General features: G+C 42.0%; 1 protein-coding gene across 1 annotated transcript in view; it reads right to left on the bottom strand.

Annotated features, from left to right (window-relative positions):
• Positions 1-1117: 1117 nt before the first annotated feature.
• The window catches only part of LOC128666885 (cytochrome P450 2G1-like), a 97521-nt gene continuing 72891 nt past the window's right edge, over positions 1118-25747 (bottom strand). Inside the window, exons 6-9 of the mRNA XM_053721691.1 lie at positions 20025-20166; positions 10620-10807; positions 3309-3450; positions 1118-1329 (exon numbers count right to left, since the gene is read on the bottom strand). Of these exons, the coding sequence (XP_053577666.1) occupies positions 1145-1329; positions 3309-3450; positions 10620-10807; positions 20025-20166 (657 nt within the window). The 3' untranslated portion in view covers positions 1118-1144. The remainder of the gene's footprint in view (positions 1330-3308; positions 3451-10619; positions 10808-20024; positions 20167-25747) is intronic.

The raw sequence follows: 25747 nt of genomic DNA, 5'->3' as shown, positions 1-25747 counted from the left end.
TTACTAATTTTTATTAGATAGTGTTATTATGAGTGTAACTATTTTATAATGTTTTTTTAATGTGTTTTGTGACACGTTTTTGTTTCACAAAACAGTTAACCAGAGCTCCAAGGTTGTGGTAATCATTCTAGCATAAATTGGGATTGTTCTCAAACAATTGCATTTACTTTCAACTTGTGATACCAGTGGTAAACCGATGAGCGCGCCCACGACAACCCCCTTATCGCTCGCTTGTAACTGTTAGCGCTCCACTCGTAATCTATTGTTTTGTATCTTTTGTACTAATAAAGCTATTTATTTAAAAGAGTGCTAAATAAGCTCTCTTTTTCAGAATATTAGTGTTAATTCTGTTATCGCTCTCTTTTTAAATATATTTATTGTTTTTTGAGGGTCTGCACCTATACCTAGTTTTTGATACTGAATTGTGAATGGATCTGGGCTCTCTCCATAAAATGTATGTACCATCACGTGTAATTATTTTTATACGTTCGTTTGAAACGAATTTCGAATGTTTATATAACATTCAATTTCCGAACTTTCGTTTTTTTTTTAAAAAAATTGAAAATATTCGTTAGAATAATAGAATGTTTAGCTATGTATTCATTCAATTTCAAAATGTAATATTCAAATTCGAATGTGACATTAAAATTCTAAATAGTATTTCTAGTCTAATACTGTGTTTTAAATGTAATATTTGAATTCAAATGTGACATTTCAATTCAAAATAGTAATTTCTAGTTTACAACTGTGTTTAATAAATGTGATATTCGATTCAAATGTGACATTCAAATTCAAAATAGTATTTCTAGTCTAATACTGTGTTTTATAAATGTAATATTCAAATTCGAATGTGATATTCGATTTGAATGTGATATTCAAATTCGAAATAGTGTTTCTGGTCTACAATTGTGTTTTCTAAATGTAATATTCGAATGTGACATTCGAATTCGAATGTGACATTCTTAAACTCTAAATAACATTTAAAAATCGAATTTTTAAGAATATTTGTTCTTATCAACATTCTATTATGTAAATCGAATTTCTACAATAACATTCGTTCTAACATTCGAATTTGAATGTAAACACATTCGCCCATCCCTAGTAATTATCACATATATTTATCTTGTAGTTTTATTAGGTGTTTTTAAATTCGAGGTATAAATGATAACTCGTATGGTTTTGGAACATTGGAAAATCCAGTCATTTGAGGCTTGATATAATCGTCTGTGAATTGGGTTTTTGAGGACAGCTTAAAATTCTGGAGGATGTAAGTCAAGAACAAGAAAAGTTCCATTTTAGCTAGACCTTCCCCAGCGCAGATGCGTTTTCCTGGAAAAAAGCGACGAAAGATAATGTTCATAAGAAAAATGATTGGGATCACATAAATTAACTTTTGGAGATTATGTTCTAACAGTCGTTAGCACCAGTTACAGAAATTGTAATCCAATTCTTTTCTTGAATATAAATGTTATCAAATCTTCTGGTAAGCAAATTTCATGTATCTACAAATCATTATATATGGGTGAATTTATCATCCCTGCAGGCGGACATGCTCCCAGGTAGTGAACCTATCCTCCTGCAATCGCCACTTGCAATGTTTAATTACACGGTGAAATTTAAAGGGGCATGAAACACAAAATTTTTCTTTCATGATTTAGGTAGAACATACAATTTTAAACAACTTTCCAGTTTACTTTTATTATCAAATTTGTTTCATTCTATTGGTATTATTTGTTGAAGAAGCAGCATTGCACTACTGGTTTTCTAACTAAACACTTGGGTGAGCCAATAACAATCAGTATATATATACAGCAACCAATCAGTAGCTAGAACCTAGGTTCTTTGCTGTTCCTGAGCTCGATAATTTTACCACATAATAATACTTTAGCAAACTACTTTTGAGTCTTTTATGCTCTTTCTTCAAATTATGACACCTTTTTTATTGGTATAACAGCTTATTTCCTACTGATCTTACTACTACTGCTGATAAATAGTTTAAGCACAACAGGTCCCATGTATGAATCTTGAGGCATCCAACTAGTATTTTGTACAATATGTTCTCTATACTTCAGCACATACTCTACCTGCACAGTTGTAAATAGGTCAAGTTCTACGCTAATCGGATATTAGTTTATTCTGAGCTGCAACACCTTATTTTTAACTTTGGTTATATAATAAAATATGAAATCAGAACTTTACTGTTAGTTAGAGAAATGTTAAATACCGCCCTTGTTATTTTACTAATGTTTCAATGTGGCTTTCTTACAATTCTTGGTTCAGCATGCTGTGCAATGCTTGCTGATTGGTGGCTACATTTAGCCACCAATCAGCAAGCGCTACCCAGGTGCTGAACATTTCAAAATGGTCCGATCTCTAAGCTTATGTTCTTGCTTTTCAAATAAAGATACCAAGGAAGAAAAATTGATAAAAGGAGGAAATTAGAAAGTTGCTTAAAATTGCATGCTCTATCTGAATCATGAAAGGAAAAAAATTCAGTTTCATATCCCATTAATTATAGACATGGGGTAGATTTATCATAGAGCGAGTGAACATGAAACGATGTAGCGTATCATGTCCGCTGCACATCGATAAATGCAGACAACATTTATCATTGCACCAGCCGCCCTGCAGATTCACGGCCAATCGGCCTCTAGCAGGGGGTGTCAATCAACCGATAGTATTCAATCGGGTTGATTTCTGTCCGCGGCCTCAGAGCAGGCAGACAGGTTATGGAGCAGCGGTCTTTAACAACCTTAAAGTGACAGTAACGATTCAGATAGGTTATGCAATTTCAAACAATTTTCTTTTATCATAAAATTTGCTTTGTTCTCTCGGTATTCTTTATGAAGGCTAAACCTAGGTATGAGCTAGACTCATATGCTAACCTCTAAGCCCTTGAAAGCCACCTTTTATCTTAGTGCATTTTATTAGATTTTCACAGCTAGACAGAGCTAGTTCATGTGGGCAATATTTATAACAGTGTGCTCACAGATTGGCTACAATGCAAGTCTGTCAAAAGAACTAAGATAAGGGGGCAGTCTGCAGAGGCTTAGATACAAGATAATCACAGAGGTAAAACGTGTATTAATATAACTGGGGAATGGGTAATAAAGGGATTATCTAACTTTTTAAACAATAACATTTTTGCTGTTTACTGTCTCTTTGATTTAAACAATATATAGAAAGAGAGAGAAAGATTAAAGAATGAATGGAAGATACTAAAAACAATCTTTTCAAACAATACACATTTTCAAGAAGACTATAACTAACATTCTTAACAAATTTCCTTCAAACCCGTATTACTCTACCTGTAGAAAATGGCACAAATGCATCACTTTTCTTAAAGCATCCGTTACTGTCCAGAAAGTGTCCAGGGTTAAATTTTTCAGGCGTAGCAAATTGGGTTGGATCCCGGAGAACAGTACACAACAATGGTAAGACATCAGTTCCCTGCATGCACAGAGCAAGAAACAGGTTAGCAAATATTGTGATATGTAGTTAGATATTCATTTATAGCCTAATATTTACAATTTGTCCTGTGAATATATAAGCTAAAATAATAAAAAGGTGTGAATAAACATGTCTCTACTTAAAGGGACACTGAACCCAAATGGTTTCTTTTATAATTCAGATAGAGCAGGCAATTTTAAGCAACTTTCCAATTTACTCCTATTATCAATTTTTCTCCATTCTCTTGCTATCTTTATTTGAAAAGCAAAAATGTAAGTTTAGATGCCGGCCCATTTTTGGTTCACAACCTGGGTTGTGCTTGCTGATTGGTGGCTAAATGCAGCCACCAATAAACAAGTGCTGTCCAGTGTACTAAACCAAAAAGCGGCTGACTCCTTAGCTTAGATGCCTTCTTTTTCAAATAAAGATAGCAAGAGAACGAAGAAAAATTGATAATAGGAATAAATGAGAAAGTTGCTTAAAATTGCATGCTCTATCTTAATCAGCAAAGAGAAATAATGGGTTTACTTACTTTTAAAGGGACAGTTAACTCAAAATGAAACGTTCATGCAATTTTAAACTTTCAAATTTCCTTCTGTTATCAAATTTGCTTTGTTCTATTGGTATATTTTGTTAAAAAAATATTTGCGTGTAAGATCAGAAGCTGCAGTGCATTAATGGGAGCTAACTGGTTGTTGGTAGATGCACATTTATGCTTTTGTCATTGGTTCCACAGATGTGTTCGGATAGCTCTCAGTAGTCCATCACTGCTACTAAGCCTACTCTTCAAAAAAAGATACCAAAAGAATGAAGAAAGTTCGATAATAGAAATAAAATAGAAAATTGTTTAAAATTGCATGTTGTATCTGAATCATGAAAGTTTAATTTTGACTGTAATGCCCCTTTAAATGTGTTATTTTGGCTAAATTCTTGCCAAGCACCATTACCAGATAGCATTATTCAATAAAACTTCTATAAAAATGGAAATGTCCCTTAAAGTGATAAAAAAACGCTGATATCTAGTTTAGTCTATGGAACTTGATATCTAAGATAAACATCTAATACTTTAGGAATTGTAGTTTTTTTGTGTGATGTATTATTGCACTAACACTTCTAAGAAAATGGAGGTAGGTTACCATTAGTCTATGGGCTCGATGATCAAAATTAAGCTTTCATCATTCAGATAGTGCGGTAATTCTAAGCAACTTTCTAATTTACTCCTATTATCAATTTGTCCTCATTCTCTTGGTATCTTTATTTGAATGTAAAGCTTAGGAGCTTTTTTTGGTTCATCACCTGGGTAGTGCTTGCTGATTGGTAGCTACATTTAGACATCAATCAGAAAGCGCTACCCAGGTTCTGAACCAAAAAAATGGTCCGGCTCCTATGCTTACAATTCTGCTTTTTCAAATAAAGTTACTAACAGAATGAAGAAAAATTGATAAATTAGAACGCTGCTTAAAATTGCACGCTCTAGTCTATTTGAATCATGAAAGTTTAATTTTGACCAGACTATTCCTTTAAGCATTATAATGCAATAATTGTGTCTCTCCTTCATATCCAGATTAAAACACATAGATGGTCCAGAGCACTATTGTAAAAGTATTTACTTTATTGATAACAATTTAAAACGAATAAGTGACATTTTGGGGTCTCCCCCTTAATCATACATGTATGCCGCTCCATCAATTCCCCCTCCTGCCGCTCGTCGTCACTTCATACGTTAGCAATGACGAATATGGCATCCTCCAATCACAGCTTCCCCCCCCCCCCCCGGGGAATCATTGCCTGAGGCAATGCCGTGATTAGAGGAAGCCGGATTCGTCATTTTTTTAAATATGAAGAGGCTTGCGACGGGCGGGGGAAGCGGCTTTCAAGATTAAAAAGTAAGTATTTGAACAAAACGAGTGAAATGTAAAGTTTGATGAATGAAACTGCCCCTGTTTTTAATAGGGTTTTTTAAAAACCGGGCACTGATTCATCAAACTTGACATTCACTTTAAACTTCCTACTAACCATCTTGAATTTTGGGGTTTTCATTTCATTAAGTCTAAGGGGCCTATTTATTAAAGGTCTTGCGGACCTGATCCGACAGTACGGATCTACAGGCCCATTTATCAAGCTCCGTACGGAGCTTGAAGGGCCGTGTTTCTGGCGAGTCTTCAGACTCGCCAGAAACACAACTTATGAAGCAGCGGTCTAAAGACCGCTGCTCCATAACCCTGTCCGCCTGCTCTGAACAGGCGGACAGGAATCGCCGGACATCAACCCGATCGAATACGATCGGGTTGATTGACAGCTCCCTGCTGGCGGCCGATTGGCCGCGAGTCAGCAGGGGGCGGCGTTGCACCAGCAGCTCTTGTGAGCTGCTGGTGCAATGTTAAATGCGGAGAGCGTATTGCTCTCCGCATTTAGCGAGGTCTTGCGGACCTGATCCGCAGTGTCGGATCAGGTCCGCAAGCCCTTTGATAAATGGGCCTGCAGGTCCGCAAGACCTTGCTGAATTGCACCATATCATTTTGAGTAAATTTATTTTGGACATTTTTATAAATGTGATAAGTAATATTTATTATTCAATAAAGCCCAAATATTATTTATTAAAATGTAGACTGCTGGGATGTTCAACAGCTTTCATGAAAATTCATGCAAATTGAAGAGATGTATTGTGAGGGGAAAAAGGTCAAATGCGTTATTAAGAAGGACAAATCTATAAATCTGAAAAACCCTCAGTTTTTTTACACACTGAAAATGCAATGCAAATGCTCTCAATGCAATGTACTGTCTGAAGTCTAATAACATGGGATTTCTAATAGAATGGAATAGCCATGGATTTGAAAAACTCACTTTAAAGTACACTGTACAGTAAAGTCTCTACCCTTTAACTTGTTTTCAGTCATCCATTTTACATTTTGTGCTTTGGAATGTCCCTTTATATGAACATTAAACACTTTGGGCAAGATGACAAGTCACGCAGCAAATCAGTTGCGAACACCCCGCCCGCGTTATAGCTTTTTCGCATTTGGCATTCCTCAGATATTACAAGTTTAACTTACTTTTTGCGCGCTTTATGCAGCATAATCCAAACAGCCAAATTGCGTGCTCGTTCACGTATTCCCATAGAAGTCAATTGAGAAGACAAAAAGAAGAAAAAACACACTAAAACCTAATCTCTTGCGCAAAGCCCGTGACGTATTCTCCTCGAAAAGTGTACATGAAAATGCGAATATATCATATTGCAAACTTATTTTTGAAACAGAATATTTTCAATTTATTAATAAATATTTCTCTATATTTGTGATGATTGTTGGATTGATATATTAATTTATAGCGAGATATGTATATGAATATCCTATATAATAAAAGGCCAAGAGTGTTTGTCCGAAGCTGTCATGCGCAGTAGAGACTGAGCGCGATGACAAACACACCTGACCTTCCAACTGACCTGGCATCTGGCGTCATTGTGTGGTGGATTGGGTGTGGCTGGCGGGTGCAACGGGGGCGTGATCAGATGGGTGCGACGTGGGTGGGGCCCAGGCATGATGCGGGCGGGGGCGTGACGCGGGCGTGACGCGGGCGTGATGTGGGCGGGCCCGGGCTTGATGCTGGCGGGGCCAGATGCCGAGACAGAGAGCTCTAAAGAGGGGGGATAGAGAGAGCAGAAGAGGGGGGATAAAGAGAGGGAGAGAGACAGCAAAAGAGAGGGGGGAAGAGAGCGCAAAAGAGAAGGGGGAGAAAGCGCAAAAGAGAAGGGGGAGAGAGCGCAAAAGAGAAGGGGGAGGGAGCGCAAAAGAGAGGGGGGAGGGAGCGCAAAAGAGAGGGGGGAGGGAGAGCAAAAGAGAGGGGGAGGGAGCGCAAAAGAGAGGGGGGAGGGAGCACAAAAGAGAGGGGGGAGGGAGCACAAAAGAGAGGGGGGAGGGAGCGCAAAAGAGAGGGGGAGGGAGCGCAAAAGAGAGGGGGGAGGGAGCGCAAAAGAGAGGGGGGAGGGAGCGCAAAAGAGAGGGGGGAGGGAGTGCAAAAGAGAGGGGGGCGGGAGCGCAAAAGAGAGGGGGCAGGAGCGCAAAAGAGAGGGGGCAGGAGCGCAAAAGAGAGGGGGCGGGAGCGCAAAAGAGAGGGGGCGGGAGCGCAAAAGAGAGGGGGGCGGGAGCGCAAAAGAGAGGGGGGCGGGAGCGCAAAAGAGAGGGGGAGGGAGCGCAAAAGAGAGGGGGGAGGGAGAACAAAAGAGAGGGGGAGGGAGCGCAAAAGAGAGGGGGGAGGGAGCGCAAAAGAGAGGGGGGAGGGAGCGCAAAAGAGAGGGGGGAGGGAGCGCAAAAGAGAGGGGGGAGGGAGCGCAAAAGAGAGGGGGAGGGAGCGCAAAAGAGAGGGGGAGGGAGCGCAAAAGAGAGGGGGGAGGGAGCCCAAAAGAGAGGGGGGAGCACAAAAGAGAGGGGGGAGCACAAAAGAGAGGGGGGGAGCGCAAAAGAGAGGGGGAGCGCGAAAGAGGGGGGGAGCGCAAAAGAGAGGGGGGAGGGAGCGCAAAAGAGAGGGGGGAGGGAGTGCAAAAGAGAGGGGGGGCGGGAGCGCAAAAGAGAGGGGGCGGGAGAGCAAAAGAGAGGGGGCGGGAGCGCAAAAGAGAGGGGGCGGGAGCGCAAAAGAGAGGGGGGCGGGAGCGCAAAAGAGAGGGGGGCGGGAGCGCAAAAGAGATGGGGAAGAGGGCGCAAAAGAGATGGGAAGAGGGCGCAAAAGAGAGGGGGAGAGAGCGCAAAAGAGAGGGGGAGAGAGCGCAAAAGAGAGGAGGGAGATAGCGCAAAAGAGAGGGGGGAGAGAGCGCAAAAGAGAGGGGGGAGAGAGCGCAAAAGAGAGGGGGGAGAGACCGCAAAAGAGAGGGAGGAGAGAGCGCAAAAGAGAGGGGGGAGAGACCGCAAAAGAGAGGGGGGAGAGAGCCCAAAAGAGAGGGGGGAGAGAGCGCAAAAGAGAGGGGGAGGGAGAGCAAAAGAGAGGGGGAGGGAGAGCAAAAGAGAGGGGGAGGGAGCGCAAAAGAGAGGGGGGAGGGAGCGCAAAAGAGAGGGGGGAGGGAGCGCAAAAGAGAGGGGGGAGGGAGCGCAAAAGAGAGGGGGAGGGAGCGCAAAAGAGAGGGGGGAGGGAGCGCAAAAGAGAGGGGGGAGGGAGCGCAAAAGAGAGGGGGGCGGGAGCGCAAAAGAGAGGGGGCGGGAGCGCAAAAGAGAGGGGGCGGGAGCGCAAAAGAGAGGGGGCGGGAGCGCAAAAGAGAGGGGGGCGGGAGCGCAAAAGAGAGGGGGGCGGGAGCGCAAAAGAGAGGGGGGATGGAGCGCAAAAGAGAGGGGGGAGGGAGCGCAAAAGAGAGGGGGGAGGGAGCGCAAAAGAGAGGGGGGAGGGAGCGCAAAAGAGAGGGGGGAGGGAGAGCAAAAGAGAGGGGGAGGGAGCGCAAAAGAGAGGGGGGGGGGGAGCGCAAAAGAGAGGGGGAGGGAGCGCAAAAGAGAGGGGGGAGGGAGCGCAAAAGAGAGGGGGGAGGGAGCGCAAAAGAGAGGGGGGAGGGAGCGCAAAAGAGAGGGGGAGGGAGCGCAAAAGAGAGGGGGGAGGGAGCGCAAAAGAGAGGGGGGAGCACAAAAGAGAGGGGGGAGCGCAAAAGAGGGGGGGAGCGCAAAAGAGAGGGGGGAGGGAGCGCAAAAGAGGGGGGGGAGCGCAAAAGAGAGGGGGGAGGGAGCGCAAAAGAGAGGGGGGAGGGAGCACAAAAGAGAGGGGGGAGGGAGTGCAAAAGAGAGGGGGCGGGAGCGCAAAAGAGAGGGGGCGGGAGCGCAAAAGAGAGGGGGGCGGGAGCGCAAAAGAGATGGGGAAGAGGGCGCAAAAGAGATGGGGAAGAGGGCGCAAAAGAGAGGGGGGAGAGAGCGCAAAAGAGAGGGGGAGAGAGTGCAAAAGAGAGGGGGGAGAGAGCACAAAAGAGAGGGGGGAGAGAGCGCAAAAGAGAGGGGGGAGAGAGCGCAAAAGAGAGGGGGGAGAGACCGCAAAAGAGAGGGGGGAGAGACCGCAAAAGAGAGGGGGGAGAGAGCCCAAAAGAGAGGGGGAGAGAGAGCGCAAAAGAGAGGGGGGAGAGAGAGCGCAAAAGAAAGGGGGGAGGGAGAGAGCAAAAGAGAGGGGAGAGAGAGCAAAAGAGAGGGGAGAGAGAGAGAGAGCAAAAGAGAGGGGAGAGAGAGAGAGCAAAAGAGAGGGGAGAGAGAGAGAGAGAGAGAGAGAGAGAGCAAAAGAGAGTAGAGAGAGTAGAGAGAGAGCAAATAGGGGGAGAGAGCAAAAGAGAGGGGGGAGAGAGAGCAAAAGAGAGGGGGAGAGAGAGCAAAAGAGAGGGGGGAGAGAGAGCAAAAGAGGGGGGAGAGAGCAAAAGAGAGGGGGGAGAGAGAGCGAGCAAAAGAGAGGGGAGAAAGAGAGAGCAAAAGAGAGAGCAAAAGACAGGGGAGAAAGAGAGGGGAGAAAGAGAGGGGGGAAAGAGAGGGGAGAAAGAGAGAGTAAAAGAGAGGGGGGATAGAGAGAGAGAAAGGGTGGGACCGCTGTACTGCAAAAAATGGCCTGTGTACACAGGCTTTAGGACTAGTATATATATATATATGTCTAGATATATTAAGATCTATATGCGAATATCTCGTTTAAAATCCCTCTGAGATATTGTTTAATGCACATAAGAGCTCCTATCTTTGATCCCATTACTTTGTAATGTAGGTTTGTGAAACTGTAACTGTTTTGTTTTGCAAAACAAATAACTACAGCTCTTCGAGTACGGAATGGCGGAAAAGGCGAATACGCACACAATCGTGATTTTTTTAAGACTTGTAAAAGTCTATATCGCGCAGGAAAGACAGAACGCACAATTTGTAATCTTGCCCTTTGAGATGATATTTTAAAATGATAAATTATAAATATTAAAAAAACTCTGCACTATTCTTGAATTATTTATTTTGTCCCATTTTCCTGTAATTCCATTCTAAAATTGTGCATTTTTCAGTTTCTGTTAGAAATGGAAGTGCAAAACACTGTTATATACCACACAGCCATTGGCTGCACACTCTAGTGACCTATTTATAACTGTCCCTAATTGGCCACAGCAGAGAAGGTAACCTAAGTTACAACATGGCAGCTCCCATTGTTTTATAGACACTAAAACTTTACATAAAACATAAAACACAAACCGCGGGTATGGTGTAGCCATGGAACGTGGTGTCCCTTGTGACGCAGTGAGGGACACTCATAGGAATAACATCACTAAATCTTTGAATCTCATGTATTACAGCATCTGTATATGGCATCTTGTTTCGGTCATCGATGGTTGGGTTGCGGTTCTGGCCAATCACACGGTCTATTTCCTCATGAATTTTCGCTGTTGAGAAAAAAAAATGGCTTCTGTTTTGACTAAACAGAATAATGCTATTCATCAATATTAGCTCAGTGCTTAATTTATGGCGCTCAGGGTTCAGATAGAGCATGCAATTGTAAGCAACTTTCTAATTTACTTATATGATCAAATTCTTTGTTCTCTTGGTACCTTTGGTTGAAAAGCATGGACATAAGCTCATAGCGTGTTGTCTAGAGGACTATATGGCAGCAGTTTTGCAAGAATATCAATATGCAAGATCACCAGATGTCATCACTATCTCCAGCCATGTAATACGCCAGACACCTACCTAGATTGATACCTACCTATGTATCTCTTCAACAAAGAATACCATAAGAATGAAGCAACTTTTATAATAGAAATACATTGAATACCCTATCTGAATCACAAAATACAAATTTTGGGTTTCATTTCCCTTTAAATACTAATATAGATATTTAAGAGACATACATTTTTTTTTTTTTTTTTATAAACAATTTTATTGAAATATAATTGCGATACAATAAGACACAGATTCTAGGAACAATTATGCAGTTGGTAAGTAGTTGCCAGCATCCCACGCTCTATAAAAGGTCCATGGGGTTTAATGTTCAAGTGGTCCTTGTATTGGGGCATATTAAGTGAGGGGATCCCAAAACGGTCCCACAAGCTGTGGCAAGTTCCCAGCATATTCTATCAATAACGCAATTGGTAGATGAAAGAGTCCGTACATTTCAATTGCAACATACATGACTATGAACAGTAAAAAAAACAGTTATAAACAGTTGTAAACAAGTAACTATTACCATTTTGTCCTTTAATAGAGAAGGGCCACAAAGCTAATAAGGGGATTGGAGAAATTAACCTATGAGGAGAGGCTAGCCAAACTGGGTCTGTTCTCTTTAGAAAAAAGGCGCTTGAGAGGTGACATGATTACTTTATATAAATATATTCAAGGCCCATATACAGAGATGGCAGAAGCTCTTTTTATTCCAAGAAAATTGGTTCTGACAAGAGGTCATAATTTAAGGTTGGAGGAAAGGAGATTTAATCTCCTGCAACGGAAACGTTTTTTCACTGTAAGAGCAATAAAATTGTGGAACTCATTACCAAAGGAGGTAGTGAATGCCAATACCATAGATACATTTAAAAATAGTCTGGATAAATTTCTGTATATAAACAAAATTCATGGATATGATTTCTAGTATTAAATGGGTCACATTTTAATGGGGTTATTTAAGCTTAACTGGAGCTTTTTGTAAGTATTTTAGATTTGTATAGGTTGAACTCGATGGACTTCAGTCTTTTTTCAACCTTATCTACTATGTTACTATGTTACTATGTTAATATAGCCCTTCCTGCCTGTATAACATAAAAGCAATATGTAATGGGGGGAGAATGAGGAAGGGGAGAAGGAAAAGAGGGAAGAGGGGGGGAGGGGAGGTCTGGTCGGAGGCATTGTTCCCTAAGGGATTCCGGATGGGATAGGGTGTGTCGTCTCTCTCAGGGTGTGGGAGAAGGACTCCCAATAGAACCGGACTTCATGAAAGAAGGTCAGATTGCCATTCCTGAAGAAGGAATACTCCTCCCCCTCCAAGTGTTCAGAGATATGGTGGAGCCACTCCTGGGTTGTGGGGGCAATTGTGGATTTCCATTTCCGGGCGATAAGTGCTTTCGCACTGTTAATGGTAATTTGTAGGAGCCTCCATCTGATCCTGCAAACCTTATCATGTTTGTGGTTCAGGAGGGCAGTGAGGGGTGTTAAACTAAATGTCGGACCTATGAGCTCCTTAAGGAATTTCTCTACTCTCCTCCAAAAAAGGGAGATCACTGGACAGTACCACCATATGTGGGCCATTGTTCCCACCGCCCTGCACCCCCTCCAGCAAGTAGCGCCTGCTCTCGGGTATATTTGTTTAATTCTTTCGGGTGTGAGGTACCAATGAAATAGGACCTTATGATTCAGTTCCAGGATTCTGGCTAGGGACGAGGACTTGGAAGTGCTATAAAGGATGGCCTGCCATTGCTCTTCTGATATTTCCCTCCCTAACTCTGCTTGCCAGTGAAGCTTGTATGCTGGGGGCGATGCATTAGGGGTATTATCTAACATTTTCTTTGCTATGGAGAGGGAGCTACGGGGCGGGGGGCCCGACAGGCACAGCCTTTCAAATGGAGTTAGTTCTCTAGTTAAACTGTCCCTATGGGGTGAGATTTTCAGAAGATGTGACAGTTGGGCATATTTGAGCCAGGAGGAGAAACTCCCCCCAGCGATATCTGTCATTTGTGAGCGTGTTTTCAGTGTGTGGTTAGAGACCAGGTTGGCAAATGGGGTTGTGTTTGACATGCCGCCTGGGCAATGTCTCTCCGCCAATAGACCTCCAAAGAACTCAGCGTTATGTGATATTGGTGTCATCGGGGAAACAGGAGAAGAGATACCCCTTTCTTTGGCTCGTATTGTGTCCCAGGTCTTGAAAAGGTGGGCATAAAGTTGAGATGTCTTTGCGAGGGGTGGTCGGGCTGAGGGGCTGATCCAGGTAAGGGGACCTAGGCTAGTTGAGGTTAGAAGGAAAGAGTCTATAGATGCCCATGCTTTGCTATTTGTACTGTCATGCCATTCAAGAACTCTCTGCATCACTATTGCCCTGTAATATTGTTGGATTGAGGGTACCCCCAGTCCTCCCGCTCCTAGTGGGGACATAATGACTTTTTTGCTAATCCGTGGTTTAATACTTCCCCAGATAAATGAATTTAGCATTGACTGTATTTGGTGGAGGTATGTGTTTGGTAAGTGTATCGGCACCGCCTGCATTATGTAGAGTAGCCGCGGAAGAGCGGTCATCTTGACTGCCTGTATGCGGCCCCACCATGAAAGTGGCTTGTTTTTCCAGTTGTCTAGCTCTTTCTTGAGTCTGTGCATGATAGGTATATAATTATGTTTGAACAGTTTGCTACTATTCAGGGTAAGATAAACACCAAGGTATTTAATTTTATCGCAGTTTAGCTTGTAAGAGCAACAGTTCGCCAAAGTTGTGAACTGCTGTTTTCCGATATTTATATTTAGGATCTCAGACTTCCTAGCATTAATGAGAAAGTTGGAGTGGGCACTAAATCTATCAAACTCTTCTAATAGGTAAGGGAGTGAGGCGCTCGGGTGGGTGAGTAGAAGCAGGACATTGTCCGCGTAGAGTGTTACTTTATATGTATTGGGGCCTAGCTCAATCCCTGTAATGTTGGGGTTGTTTCTGATCTGAGAGGCCAGGACTTCCATTGAGATGGCGAAAAGGAGTGGGGATAAGGGGCATCCCTACTCGTCCCGTTTCTTATCTCAAAGCTGTCGGAAAGAATGCCATTAGCCTTAACCCTTGCTGAGGGTTGAGAATATAGGCTGAGAATTCTTTGGATCATTACCCTTCCTATGCCAAAGGCGGACAGGCAAGAATGGAGGAACTCCCAGTCCAGCCGGTCAAAGGCTTTTTCAGCATCGGTTGAAATTACAATTGCCGGTGCGTTAGACCGGGTGGACTGTTCTATTAGATGGAGTACCCGGATGGTATTGTCTCGCGCCTCGCTTCTGGGAATGAACCCCGTTTGGTCTACGTGGATAATTTGGGGGAGGATTGTATTCAGTCGTGTTGCTAATATTTTTGCGTAAAGTTTAATATCAGAATTTAGTAGCGAAATAGGTCTATAATTCTCCACTTTTTGAGGGTCCCTATCCGCCTTTGGCAAAACAATGATATGGGCTTCTAAGGTGTGTTTGGGCCATTGTACCTGATTATCTATTGTTGCAAACATGGAGGTTAGGTGTGGGGCCAATAGCTGTCTAAACTGTTTATAGTAGATGTTGGTGAACCCATCGGGCCCTGGGCTCTTGCGTAGTGGGAGGGATTTTATTGCTAAAAGTACCTCCGAGGTAGTTATTGGGGCCTCCAGGGTTTCTGATAACTCTGAAGGGAGTACCGGCAGGGCTGCTTCCTCAATGTACTGTTCTCGCGCCTGTGGGGTTGCAGCGAGTGGGGGGCTCGGCAGATTGTATAGATTGTTATAGAATGACCTAATTTGGTCCACAATTTGGTGGCTGCTAAGGGCTTGGTGACCAGCTGAGTCGGTTAGACTGTGTATGTAAGAACTAAGTTTTTGTTCCTTAAGGGATTTTGCTAGGGAGGGGCCTATCTTATTGGAGTTGGCTAGATACATTTTCTTGAGGAAGAATGCCTTCGTTTGAGCCTCTTTATAAATTAGTCTGTTAAGTTCATTCCTCGCCTGTCTCAATCTATCTGATAAGTCCTTGTCTTGTGGAAACTTTTTATGTTGAAGCTCTATGTCGCGAATGTTCTGTGTCGTGGACCTGTATGATTCTCGGTATTGTTTCGTCAGCTGTGCTTTATGTTTAATTATTTCACCCCTGATTACACATTTGTGGGCTTCCCATAGAGTGTGCGGAGCTACACCTCGTGTGTTATTTAATTCAAAATATTCTTTTAGTTTTTCTGCCAACCGAGTAGAGAACGTGGGATTTTTTAGCAGTGATTCATCGAGCCTCCACATGTAAGGGGAGAGGGGCCTATCTAGCCAGTTTAATGTGGTTGTAACCATAGCATGGTCTGTCCAGCTAATAGGTTCTATGTCAGCATCCCTCACTAGGCTGTAGGTGGTTTGGTCGGTGAAAATGTAGTCTATACGCGAGTAGCACCTGTGAGGATTAGAGAAAAACGTGTAGTCGCGCTGCCCTGGGTGTTTCGCCCGCCATGCATCTATCAGGGTAAGTTTGTGGGTGGTCGTGGTTATATCTTGAATGGTTTTAAGGGGCACGCTGCCTCGACTTAGGGAACAGTCGATACTAGGGTCAAGGGCTACATTCAGGTCCCCTGCTATAACTAGAGAGCCTTTCTGGACCTGGAGTATCTTATTTGCGACTTTTCTAAAAAACTGTGCCTGTTTGGAATTCGGGGTGTAGATGTTGGCCAGAGTTATAGGACGATTATATAGGAGGCCAGTGAGGATTAGCCATCTGCCCCCTGGGTCTGCCTCTATCTGTGACAATTGAAACGGCAGTGATCTGTGGAACATGATCCCTACCCCACTGCGCTTGCTGGCGTGGGACACAAAATATGTAGTGGGGAAATCTCTATTTGAGAACTTAGGTGAGTTATCTTTCGGGAAGTGCGTCTCCTGTATGAAGACCACATCTGCCCTAGCTTTTTTAAAACAAGAGAGAGCAACCGACCTCTTAGTGGGTGAGTTCATCCCCCTAGCATTGAGGGTTATTAACTTGACGGTGTGCGTTCCAGTGGGGAGGGAGTACTGTGACACTTTGGAGGTCATTCTAAACTATCAGTGGGGTAGGGGAGGTGGGGGAACTGGGAACCATAGTGGCTCTGTTGTGTGTGCTTGCAGGGGAGGTGTACCTTATGTCAAGTGGATCCAGATCCTGGAACTGGATTACAGGATGAGTCATGCGGGTCCGACCAGACCAGGAAAAAGGAGGAGGAGAGGTATATTGCGGCAGGGGAAGTTCGGGGAAGGCATATCTGAAATGGTAAAAGGCAAACGTTAACAAAAACAGAACAACATACGTAAAACTTAATCTAAAAACATAAGCGTACCTCATGCTACGCTTCCAGGTGGGGAAAAAGGAAGAACAAAAAAAGGGGGAATGGGGGGGAATAAGTAGCTGCTACGACTTGCGGTAGGAGGTCGGCCTCAGAGTATGGAACTGGAATTACGAGGTATGGCCATTGCTACATGGAACAAACTCTCTGTTGGATGATTAGCCTTTTGTTGTGCTCATGGCGCATATGGTGCATCACTCACATACATGGTTTATTGTACACATGGCGCATACGGCATATTAAACAAAAACACATTTAAATGTTAGTACTGTGCAGAAACTGTGGGGTAACTGTAAAGCTCCTCAGGGGGAGGAAGAACAAAAAACAATAACAAAGCAACAGATAGGTGCCTAGAATGTGGCGTAATATCTAGGGGGGCCACACCATACTGTGGCAATATGTAACATGGCAATTAACAAACATAGGTTACTTAGCACAAGGTAGTCCTCGTAATCAGGTGACTGCTCCTTGATTCACAGGTATCCCTTTGGAGGGCTTGGTCTTTTTCCCATGGTGGACAGGTGTCCATTCTTGCCTGTGTGGTCTTGGTGGGCGCTGATCTTTAGGAGCATCCTGTAGCGATGGGAGGCTGGGTTGTGAGATCTTTAATGATGAGCAGAAGTCTTCCAAATCCTCTGTTGATCTGTAGGTTGCAGTTGTATTGTCCTTGATCACTTTGAGGCAAAAAGGAAAGCCCCATCTGTAGGGGATGCCAAGGTCTCTGAGGTGTAAAGTGAGGTATCTGGTCTCCCGTCGCTTGGCTAGTGTGAGCTGGCTTAGATCAGCAAAAAATTGAAGTGCACATCCCTTGTGTGATATAGGTGATTTCTTCCTCACCGCAGTGAGGATATCTTCTTTGTCCCTGAAACTTGTGAATTTTACAATTATGTCCCTTGGAGGGGCTGCATCTTTTGGGGTTGGCCTCAGAGCTCTGTGGTACCGATCAAGCGGATACTCAATTTCTTCTTTGTTGTCCATAAGTGTGTTAAACAGAGTCTGTAGGTAGGGGAGGAGTTCTGGGGTTTTAATGTTTTCTGTGACACCCCGTATTCTAATGTTCTGGCGTCTCCCCCTATTGTCCAGGTCCTCAACTTGGTTCTGTAATTGTGTTATTAGGGTGGAATGATGGGATGTCTGCTGTGACTGGACATCCAACAGCCTATCTGTGTATTCTGAGTCTTCTTCTAATTGTGCTATTCTATTGCCAATTTCACTTATCTCTTTTCTGACTTCAGATAAGCTGGACTTTAACATAGAGCTTACTTGGGAAATGAAATTGTTGAAATCTTCTTTGGAGGGCAGGGATTGAAGGTCTGCTTTAGTGAGCATAGTCTCTGTTGTGTCTATGTCTGATGCAGATGTTGAAGGAGGCAGTTTATCAGAGTGTTCAGTGGGGTCTGCAGCTGCCAGTGCACTGTGGGGACTGTGCTGCTCTTGCTGGGTTTTTCAGCTCTAGGTGCCCTCCTGGCTGACATAGTGAGAAGGGGGGACCCTTCTGCTACGATACACTGATTCAATTGCTGTAGTTAGGAATGAGTGTATTGAGAGGGTTAATGCTTATAGAGGAAGCGCCTGTAAGTAGGTAATTTCTCCCCTACGCTGAGTATAGTGAGGCTGTGAGTCCTATACTGATGTGTCTAATGGCACCATCTTTGTAACATGCAGCACAGTGGGCTATATAGGATGCAGGGATATTGGTCGGGTAATGGAGGTTGGATAGGCTGTATAGTGTGATTTACCCGGTTATGAGAGTAGTTCCAACTATGTGGTTACTGTGATGAGGCCGCGATATGTGCGTTATTTGGTGGTGGAGATTATCATGTCAGCGTTACACTCTCACCCCTCTCATGTTGTCCGCATGGCTGGTCAGATGGGGAGCGCTGATCTTGCGGAGTAAAATTGTTCCACCGATGACCGATGTGGGAGTATCTGTTTGCGCTGCACCTCCGCAGCGGATGATGTTAAGGCTCAATGCGGGCCATGTGGGTAGCCGTTGGAAGGCCGCGGGAGGCCGCGGTAGTGCACGGTGTTAGTTACAACACTGGATCTTCTCCGCCTCACTTCATATGCTCCCTGAGCAATTAGACAACAAGTGCACTTGTTATTGGCTTCTAGCTTGCAAGTTCTGTGGTGCTAGGGTTGTTTATGGGACGACCCTACTTCGGAGCTCTACATGCTAGCGACCATCTTGGACGCCGGCTAGCTCCGCCCCCAAGAGACATACATCTTAATAAAATGTGTATTTATGAGTATTAAAACAAGTTAGCACTGTACTTTATTAATGTATTTTAGCTCTGCGATTTTTTTTATTCCTCAGAAATAGAAATGCACACTGCAGGCTAACCCTGCAACATATTTGTCCCTTACTGGCTTCAGCATATAACAGCTGCAAAACAATATACTTCATACTAAGATAATGATAGTGATTAGTTGTTGGCAAATTCAAACCCTAATTTGTTTCTACAAATAAGGCAAGTGTTTTGGCAGCAGTTACTTTGTTTAAAAAAAATGTTTAGACTTGGCTGATATGTTATTCTATAGCAAGACTACAGAAAGTCTTTAAAGGAATATGAAACCCACATTTCCTTTAATGATTCAATGACATTTTAAGCAACTTTCTAATTTACTCATATTATCATTTTTTCTTCATTCTCTTGGTATCTTTATTTGAAAAGACAGGAATGTAAAGCTTAGTAGTCGGACCATTTTTGGTTCAGCACCCTGGGTAGCATTTGCTGATTGGTGGCTACAGTTTTGTTGCATATCTCTTTAAGATTCAGTAGGGCATGCGTGTTGTTCTAGAGCAGACATCATCAAACTTGGCCCTCCAGAGGCTTTGGAACTACATTTCCCATGATGCTCAACCTGCTAATATATGCTGGCTGAGCATCATTGGAAATGTAGTTCCAAAACTTCTGGAGGGCCAAGTTTAAAGATGTCTGTCCTAGAGAGATTATTTTATGTCCGCTCCTCTCCCACAACTTTAAAAGCTATAATTTTTCATCTGCAATAACTAATTTTGAAGAAAAAAGTGTCATCCTGATTTTAATTTAGACTTTGCCAATATCATTCCCATGATTTCATAAAATTTTATATTTGAAAAATCTTGAAAATATTATAAATGTTTTTTAAATAAGTGTGGGAAATGAATGTTTTTCTACATATGAATATCTACAATGGAGTACTGCATGTTATATACCTGTGTTAAGTTAAAAAAAAAAAAAAAATCACTTAAAAATAGGGTGACAATATTGCCGCTTTACAAAGGGACACATATGAAAAAACATATGTCAGGTTTCTTATACAAAACCTTTACTTAAACAGCCCTGACATATGTATTTTTCAGATGTGTCCCTTTGTAAAGCGGCAATATGGTCACCCTACTTAAAATGTTACTTCATTAATCATTTGCAAAAACATTTTTTTTATGATTTGAATAATGCTATTTATTGTCCTTTTATTAACTTCCCGAGTCCACTTCCACTTTGTACTGTTATTAGCAGGGGTAGAAAAAATTCCACTGTACTTTACCAAACAGAGTGAAACTTATCAGACCAGTCAATATTGAATTTAGGATATGATATTAATTTCATTAAAAAAAAAAAAAATACCTTCAATTTCTGGATACTTGAGAAGAATGAGTAACCCATGTCTTAAGGTGCTGCTGACCGTCTCTGTTCCAGCAAAGAATAGGCCTGAGGTAGACATTACAAGGTTCTTCATGCCAAATTCAGAAGCTGGGTTTTGATTATCCTATAAATAAAAGCATTTAGATATAAGTACATAGATGGTCAAGTTAGTGGGCCTCAGAGCCAGCCCTTATGGCTGCAGATTCATGTGAGATTGATTGCAGGAGATGGGATTGTACAGTTATTGTTGATTTATTAACTGTTGACTGTGGATACTGTTTCACTAGTAGTGCACACATGGAGACAGGTTCCCTTGCTTTGAACATTGTCCATTTAGACCAGACAACCTCAAACTTGGCACTCCAGAGGTTTTGTAACTACATTTCCCATGATGCTCAGCCAGCTGATATGCTGGCTGAGCATCATGGAAATGTAGTTTCAAAACCTCAAACTTGGCTGATATGCTTAACAACTAGAAATACTAATTGTACAAAGAGATACACTTAGGATTATTTAGAAAAGAATGCCACAAAAAAATATATATTTCTTTAACTCCAAATGTTCATATAGCTGTGAGATTACTCTATTTGTTTAAAATGTTCCATAACATTCATACTTTAATACTTTATTGTAGCAACTAGGAACAAACATTCACACAGAAGTAGCCTGAAAGAGTTAAAAACACTTAAACCCAGTTAAATTGGATTGATATAATAAGCAGTTCTATATGTATTCAACCTGATGCCCACAGCATAATAATAAAGGATAAGCTAAGCCCTTACAATCCGAGGGCTAATTTACTTTTAAGTAGTTATATTTTTTAAGGTAAATAGTAGGCACCAGGAATCAACAAATATATAGGTAGATAAAGATTCTGTTATTAACTAGGCAAGCAGTTAAAAAGCGACAGACAGGAGAGAACTAGCTTCTCCTGCTGGACCCCTGACGCGCGTTTCACAGAACGCTTCCTCAGAGGGGGTGATATGCTTGCTGAGCATCATGGGAAATGTAGTTTCAAAACCTCTGGAGGTCCTAGTTTGAGGATGCATGGTCTAGACGATAAACCTAGACCTTCTTAAATTGAGTCCAGTGTGTTGAAAATACATTTAAAATGCCAATTAGCTTTTTGATACTTACACGAACTTGGTTTGGCATGTCAGAATGCTAATTTTCTTTCATGTAATTAGCAAGAGTCCATGAGCTAGTGACGTATGGGATATACATTCCTACCAGGAGGGGCAAAGTTTCCCAAACCTCAAAATGCCTATAAATACACCCCTCACCACACCCACAAATCAGTTTTACAAACTTTGCCTCCTATGGAGGTGGTGAAGTAAGTTTGTGCTAGATTCTACGTTGATATGCGCTCCGCAGCAGGTTGGAGCCCGGTTTTCCTCTCAGCGTGCAGTGAATGTCAGAGGGATGTGAGGAGAGTATTGCCTATTTGAATTCAATGATCTCCTTCTACGGGGTCTATTTCATAGGTTCTCTGTTATCGGTCGTAGAGATTCATCTCTTACCTCCCTTTTCAGATCGACGATATACTCTTATATATACCATTACCTCTACTGATTCTCGTTTCAGTACTGGTTTGGCTTTCTACTACCTGTAGATGAGTAACCTGGGGTAAGTAAGTCTTATTTTCTGTGACACTCTAAGCTATGGTTGGGCACTTTTATATAAAGTTCTAAATATATGTATTCAAACATTTATTTGCCTTGACTCAGAATGTTCAACGTTTCTTATTTTAGACAGTCAGTTTCATATTTGGGATAATGCATATGAATAAATCAATTTTTTTCTTACCTTAAATTTGACTTTTTCCCTGTGGGCTGTTAGGCTCGCGGGGGCTGCAAATGCTTCATTTTATTGCGTCATTCTTGGCGCTGACTTTTTTGGCGCAAAATTTTTTTTTCTGTTTCCGGCATCGTACGTGTCGCCGGAAGTTGCGTCATTTTTTGACGTTTTTTGCGCCAAAAGTGTCGGCGTTCCGGATGTGGTGTCATTTTTGGCGCCAAAAGCATTTAGACGCCAAATAATGTGGGCGTCTTTTTTGGCGCTAAAAAATATGGGCGTCACTATTGTCTCCACATTATTTAAGTCTCATTATTTATTGCTTCTGGTTGCTAGAAGCTTGTTCACTGGCATTTTTTCCCATTCCTGAAACTGTCATTTAAGGAATTTGATCAATTTTGCTTTATATGTTGTTTTTTCTATTACATATTGCAAGATGTCCCAGGTTGACACTGAGTCAGAAGATACTTCTGGAAAAACTCTGCCTGATGCTGGATCGACCAAAGTTAAGTGTATCTGCTGTAAACTTGTGGTATCTGTTCCTCCAGCTGTTGTTTGTAATGAATGTCATGACAAACTTGTTAATGCAGATAATATTTCCTTTAGTAATGTTACATTACCTGTTGCTGTTCCGTCAACATCTAATACTCAGAGTGTTCCTGTTAACATAAGAGATTTTGTTTCTAAATCCATTAAGAAGGCCATGTCTGTTATTCCTCCTTCTAGTAAACGTAAAAGGTCTTTTAAAACTTCTCATTTTTCAGATGAATTTTTAAATGTACATCATCATTCTGATTCTGATAATGGTTCCTCTGGTTCAGAGGATTCTGTCTCAGAGGTTGATGCTGATAAATCTTCATATTTGTTTAAAATGGAATTTATTCGTTCTTTACTTAAAGAAGTCTTAATTGCATTAGAAATAGAGGATTCTGGTCCTCTTAATACTAAATCCAAACATTTAAATAAGGTTTTTAAATCTCCTGTAGTTATTCCAGAAGTTTTTCCTGTCCCTGATGCTATTTCTGAAGTAATCTCCAGGGAATGGAATAATTTGGGTAATTCATTTACTCCTTCTAAACGTTTTAAGCAATTATATCCTGTGCCATCTGACAGATTAGAGTTTTGGGACAAAATCCCTAAAGTTGATGGGGATATCTCTACTCTTGCTAAACGTACTACTATTCCTACGGAAGATAGTACTTCCTTTAAGGATCCTTTAGATAGGAAGATTGAATCCTTTGTAAGAAAAGCTTACTTATGTTCAGGTAATCTTCTTAGACCAGCTATATCTTTAGCGGATGTTGCTGCAGCTTCAACTTTTTGGTTAGAAGCTTTAGCGCAACAAGTAACAGATCATAATTCTCATAGCATTGTTAATCTTCTTCAACGTGCTAATAACTTTATTTGTGATGCCATCTTTGATATCATTAGAGTCGATGTCAGGTATATGTCTCTAACTGTTTTAGCTAGAAGAGCTTTATGACTTAAAACTTGGAATACTGATATGTCTTCTAAGTCAACTTTGCTTTCCCTTTCTTTCCAGGGTAATAAATTATTTGGTTCTCAGTTGGATTCTATTATCTCAACTGTTACTGGAGGGAAAGGAACTTTTTTACCACAGGATAAAAAATCTAAAGGTAAATTTAGATCTAATAATCGTTTTCGTTCCGTTCATCACAATAAGGAACAAAAACCTGATCTTTCACCCACAGGAGTGGTATCAGTTTGGAAACCATCTCCAGTCTGGAATAAATCCAAGCCTTTTAGAAAACCAAAGCCAGCTCCCAAGTCCACATGAAGGTACGGCCCTCATTCCAGCCCAGCTGGTAGGGGGCAGATTATGTTTTTTCAAAGAAATTTGGATCAATTCAATTCACAATCTTTGGATTCAGAACATTGTTTCAGAAGGGTACAGAATTGGCTTCAAGATAATGCCTCCTGCAAAGAGATTTTTTCTTTCCCGTGTCCCAGTAAATCCAGCGAAAGCTCAAGCATTTCTGAAATGTGTTTCAGATCTAGAGTTGGCTGGAGTAATTATGCCAGTTCCAATTCTGGAACAGGGACTGGGGTTTTATTCAAATCTCTTCATTGTACCAAAGAAGGAGAATTCCTTCAGACCAGTTCTGTATCTAAAAGTATTGAATCGTTATGTAAGGATACCAACATTCAAAATGGTAACTATAAGGACTATCCTGCCTTTTGTTCAGCAAGGGCATTATAAGGGCATTATATCTATCACAATAGATTTACAGGATGCATATCTGCATATTCCGATTCATCCAGATCACTATCAGTTTCTGAGATTCTCTTTCCTAGACAAGCATTACCAATTTGTGGCTCTGCCGTTTGGCCTAGCAACAGCTCCAATAATTTTTACAAAGGTTTTCGGTGCCCTTCTGTCTGTAATCAGAGAACAGGGTATTGTGGTATTTCCTTATTTGGACGATATCTTGGTACTTGCTCAGTCTTCACATTTAGCAGAATCTCATACGAATCAACTTGTGTTGTTTCTTCAAGATCATGGTTGGAGGATCAATTTACCGAAAAGTTCATTGATTCCTCAGACAAGGGTAATCTTTTTAGGTTTCCAGATAGATTCAGTGTCCATGACTCTGTCTCTGACAGACAAGAGACGTCTAAAATTGATCTCAGCTTGTCGAAACCTTCAATCACAATCATTCCCTTCGGTAGCCTTATGCATGGAAATTCTAGGTCTTATGACTGCTGCATCGGACGCGATCCCCTTTGCTCGTTTTCACATGCAACCTCTTCAGCTCTGTATGCTGAACCAGTGGTGCAGGGATTACACAAAGATATCTCAATTAATATCTTTAAAACCGATTGTACGACACTCTCTGACGTGGTGGACAGATAACCATCATTTAGTTCAGGGGGCTTCTTTTGTTCTTCCGACCTGGACTGTAATTTCAACAGATGCAAGTCTGACAGGTTGGGGAGCTGTTTGGGGGTCTCTGACAGCACAAGGGGTTTGGGAATCTCAGGAGGTGAGATTACCAATCAATATTTTGGAACTCTGTGCAATTTTCAGAGCTCTTCAGTCATAGCCTCTTCTAAAGAGAGAATCATTCATTTGTTTTCAGACAGACAATGTCACAACTGTGGCATACATCAATCATCAAGGAGGGACTCACAGTCCTCTGGCTATGAAAGAAGTATCTCGAATTCTGGTATGGGCGGAATCCAGCTCCTGTCTAATTTCTGCGGTTCATATCCCAGGTATAGACAATTGGGAAGCGGATTATCTCAGTCGCCAAACGTTACATCCGGGCGAATGGTCTCTTCACCCAGAGGTATTTCTTCAGATTGTTCAAATGTGGGGACTTCCAGAAATAGATCTGATGGCTTCTCATCTAAACAAGAAACTTCCCAGGTATCTTTCCAGATCCAGGGATCCTCAGGCGGAAGCAGTGGATGCATTGTCACTTCCTTGGAAGTATCATCCTGCCTATCTCTTTCCGCCTCTAGTTCTTCTTCCAAGAGTAATCTCCAAGATTCTGAAGGAATGTTCGTTTGTTCTGCTGGTGGCTCCAGCATGGCCTCACAGGTTTTGGTATGCAGATCTTGTCCGGATGGCCTCTTGCCAACCGTGGACTCTTCCGTTAAGACCAGACCTTCTGTCGCAAGGTCCTTTTTTCCATCAGGATCTCAAATCCTTAAATTTAAAGGTATGGAGATTGAACGCTTGATTCTTAGTCAAAGAGGTTTCTCTGACTCTGTGATTAATACTATGTTACAGGCTCGTAAATCTGTATCTAGGAAGATATATTATAGAGTCTGGAAGACTTACATTTCTTGGTGTCTTTCTCATCATTTTTCCTGGCATTCTTTTAGAATTCCGAGAATTTTACAGTTTCTTCAGGATGGTTTGGATAAAGGTTTGTCTGCAAGTT

Source organism: Bombina bombina, chromosome 7 (genome assembly GCF_027579735.1).
Source record: "Bombina bombina isolate aBomBom1 chromosome 7, aBomBom1.pri, whole genome shotgun sequence".
NCBI classification, from domain to species: Eukaryota; Metazoa; Chordata; class Amphibia; order Anura; family Bombinatoridae; genus Bombina; species Bombina bombina.
The sequence above is the reverse complement of the archived record's forward strand: the minus strand, read 5'-3'. Positions and strand labels throughout refer to the sequence as shown.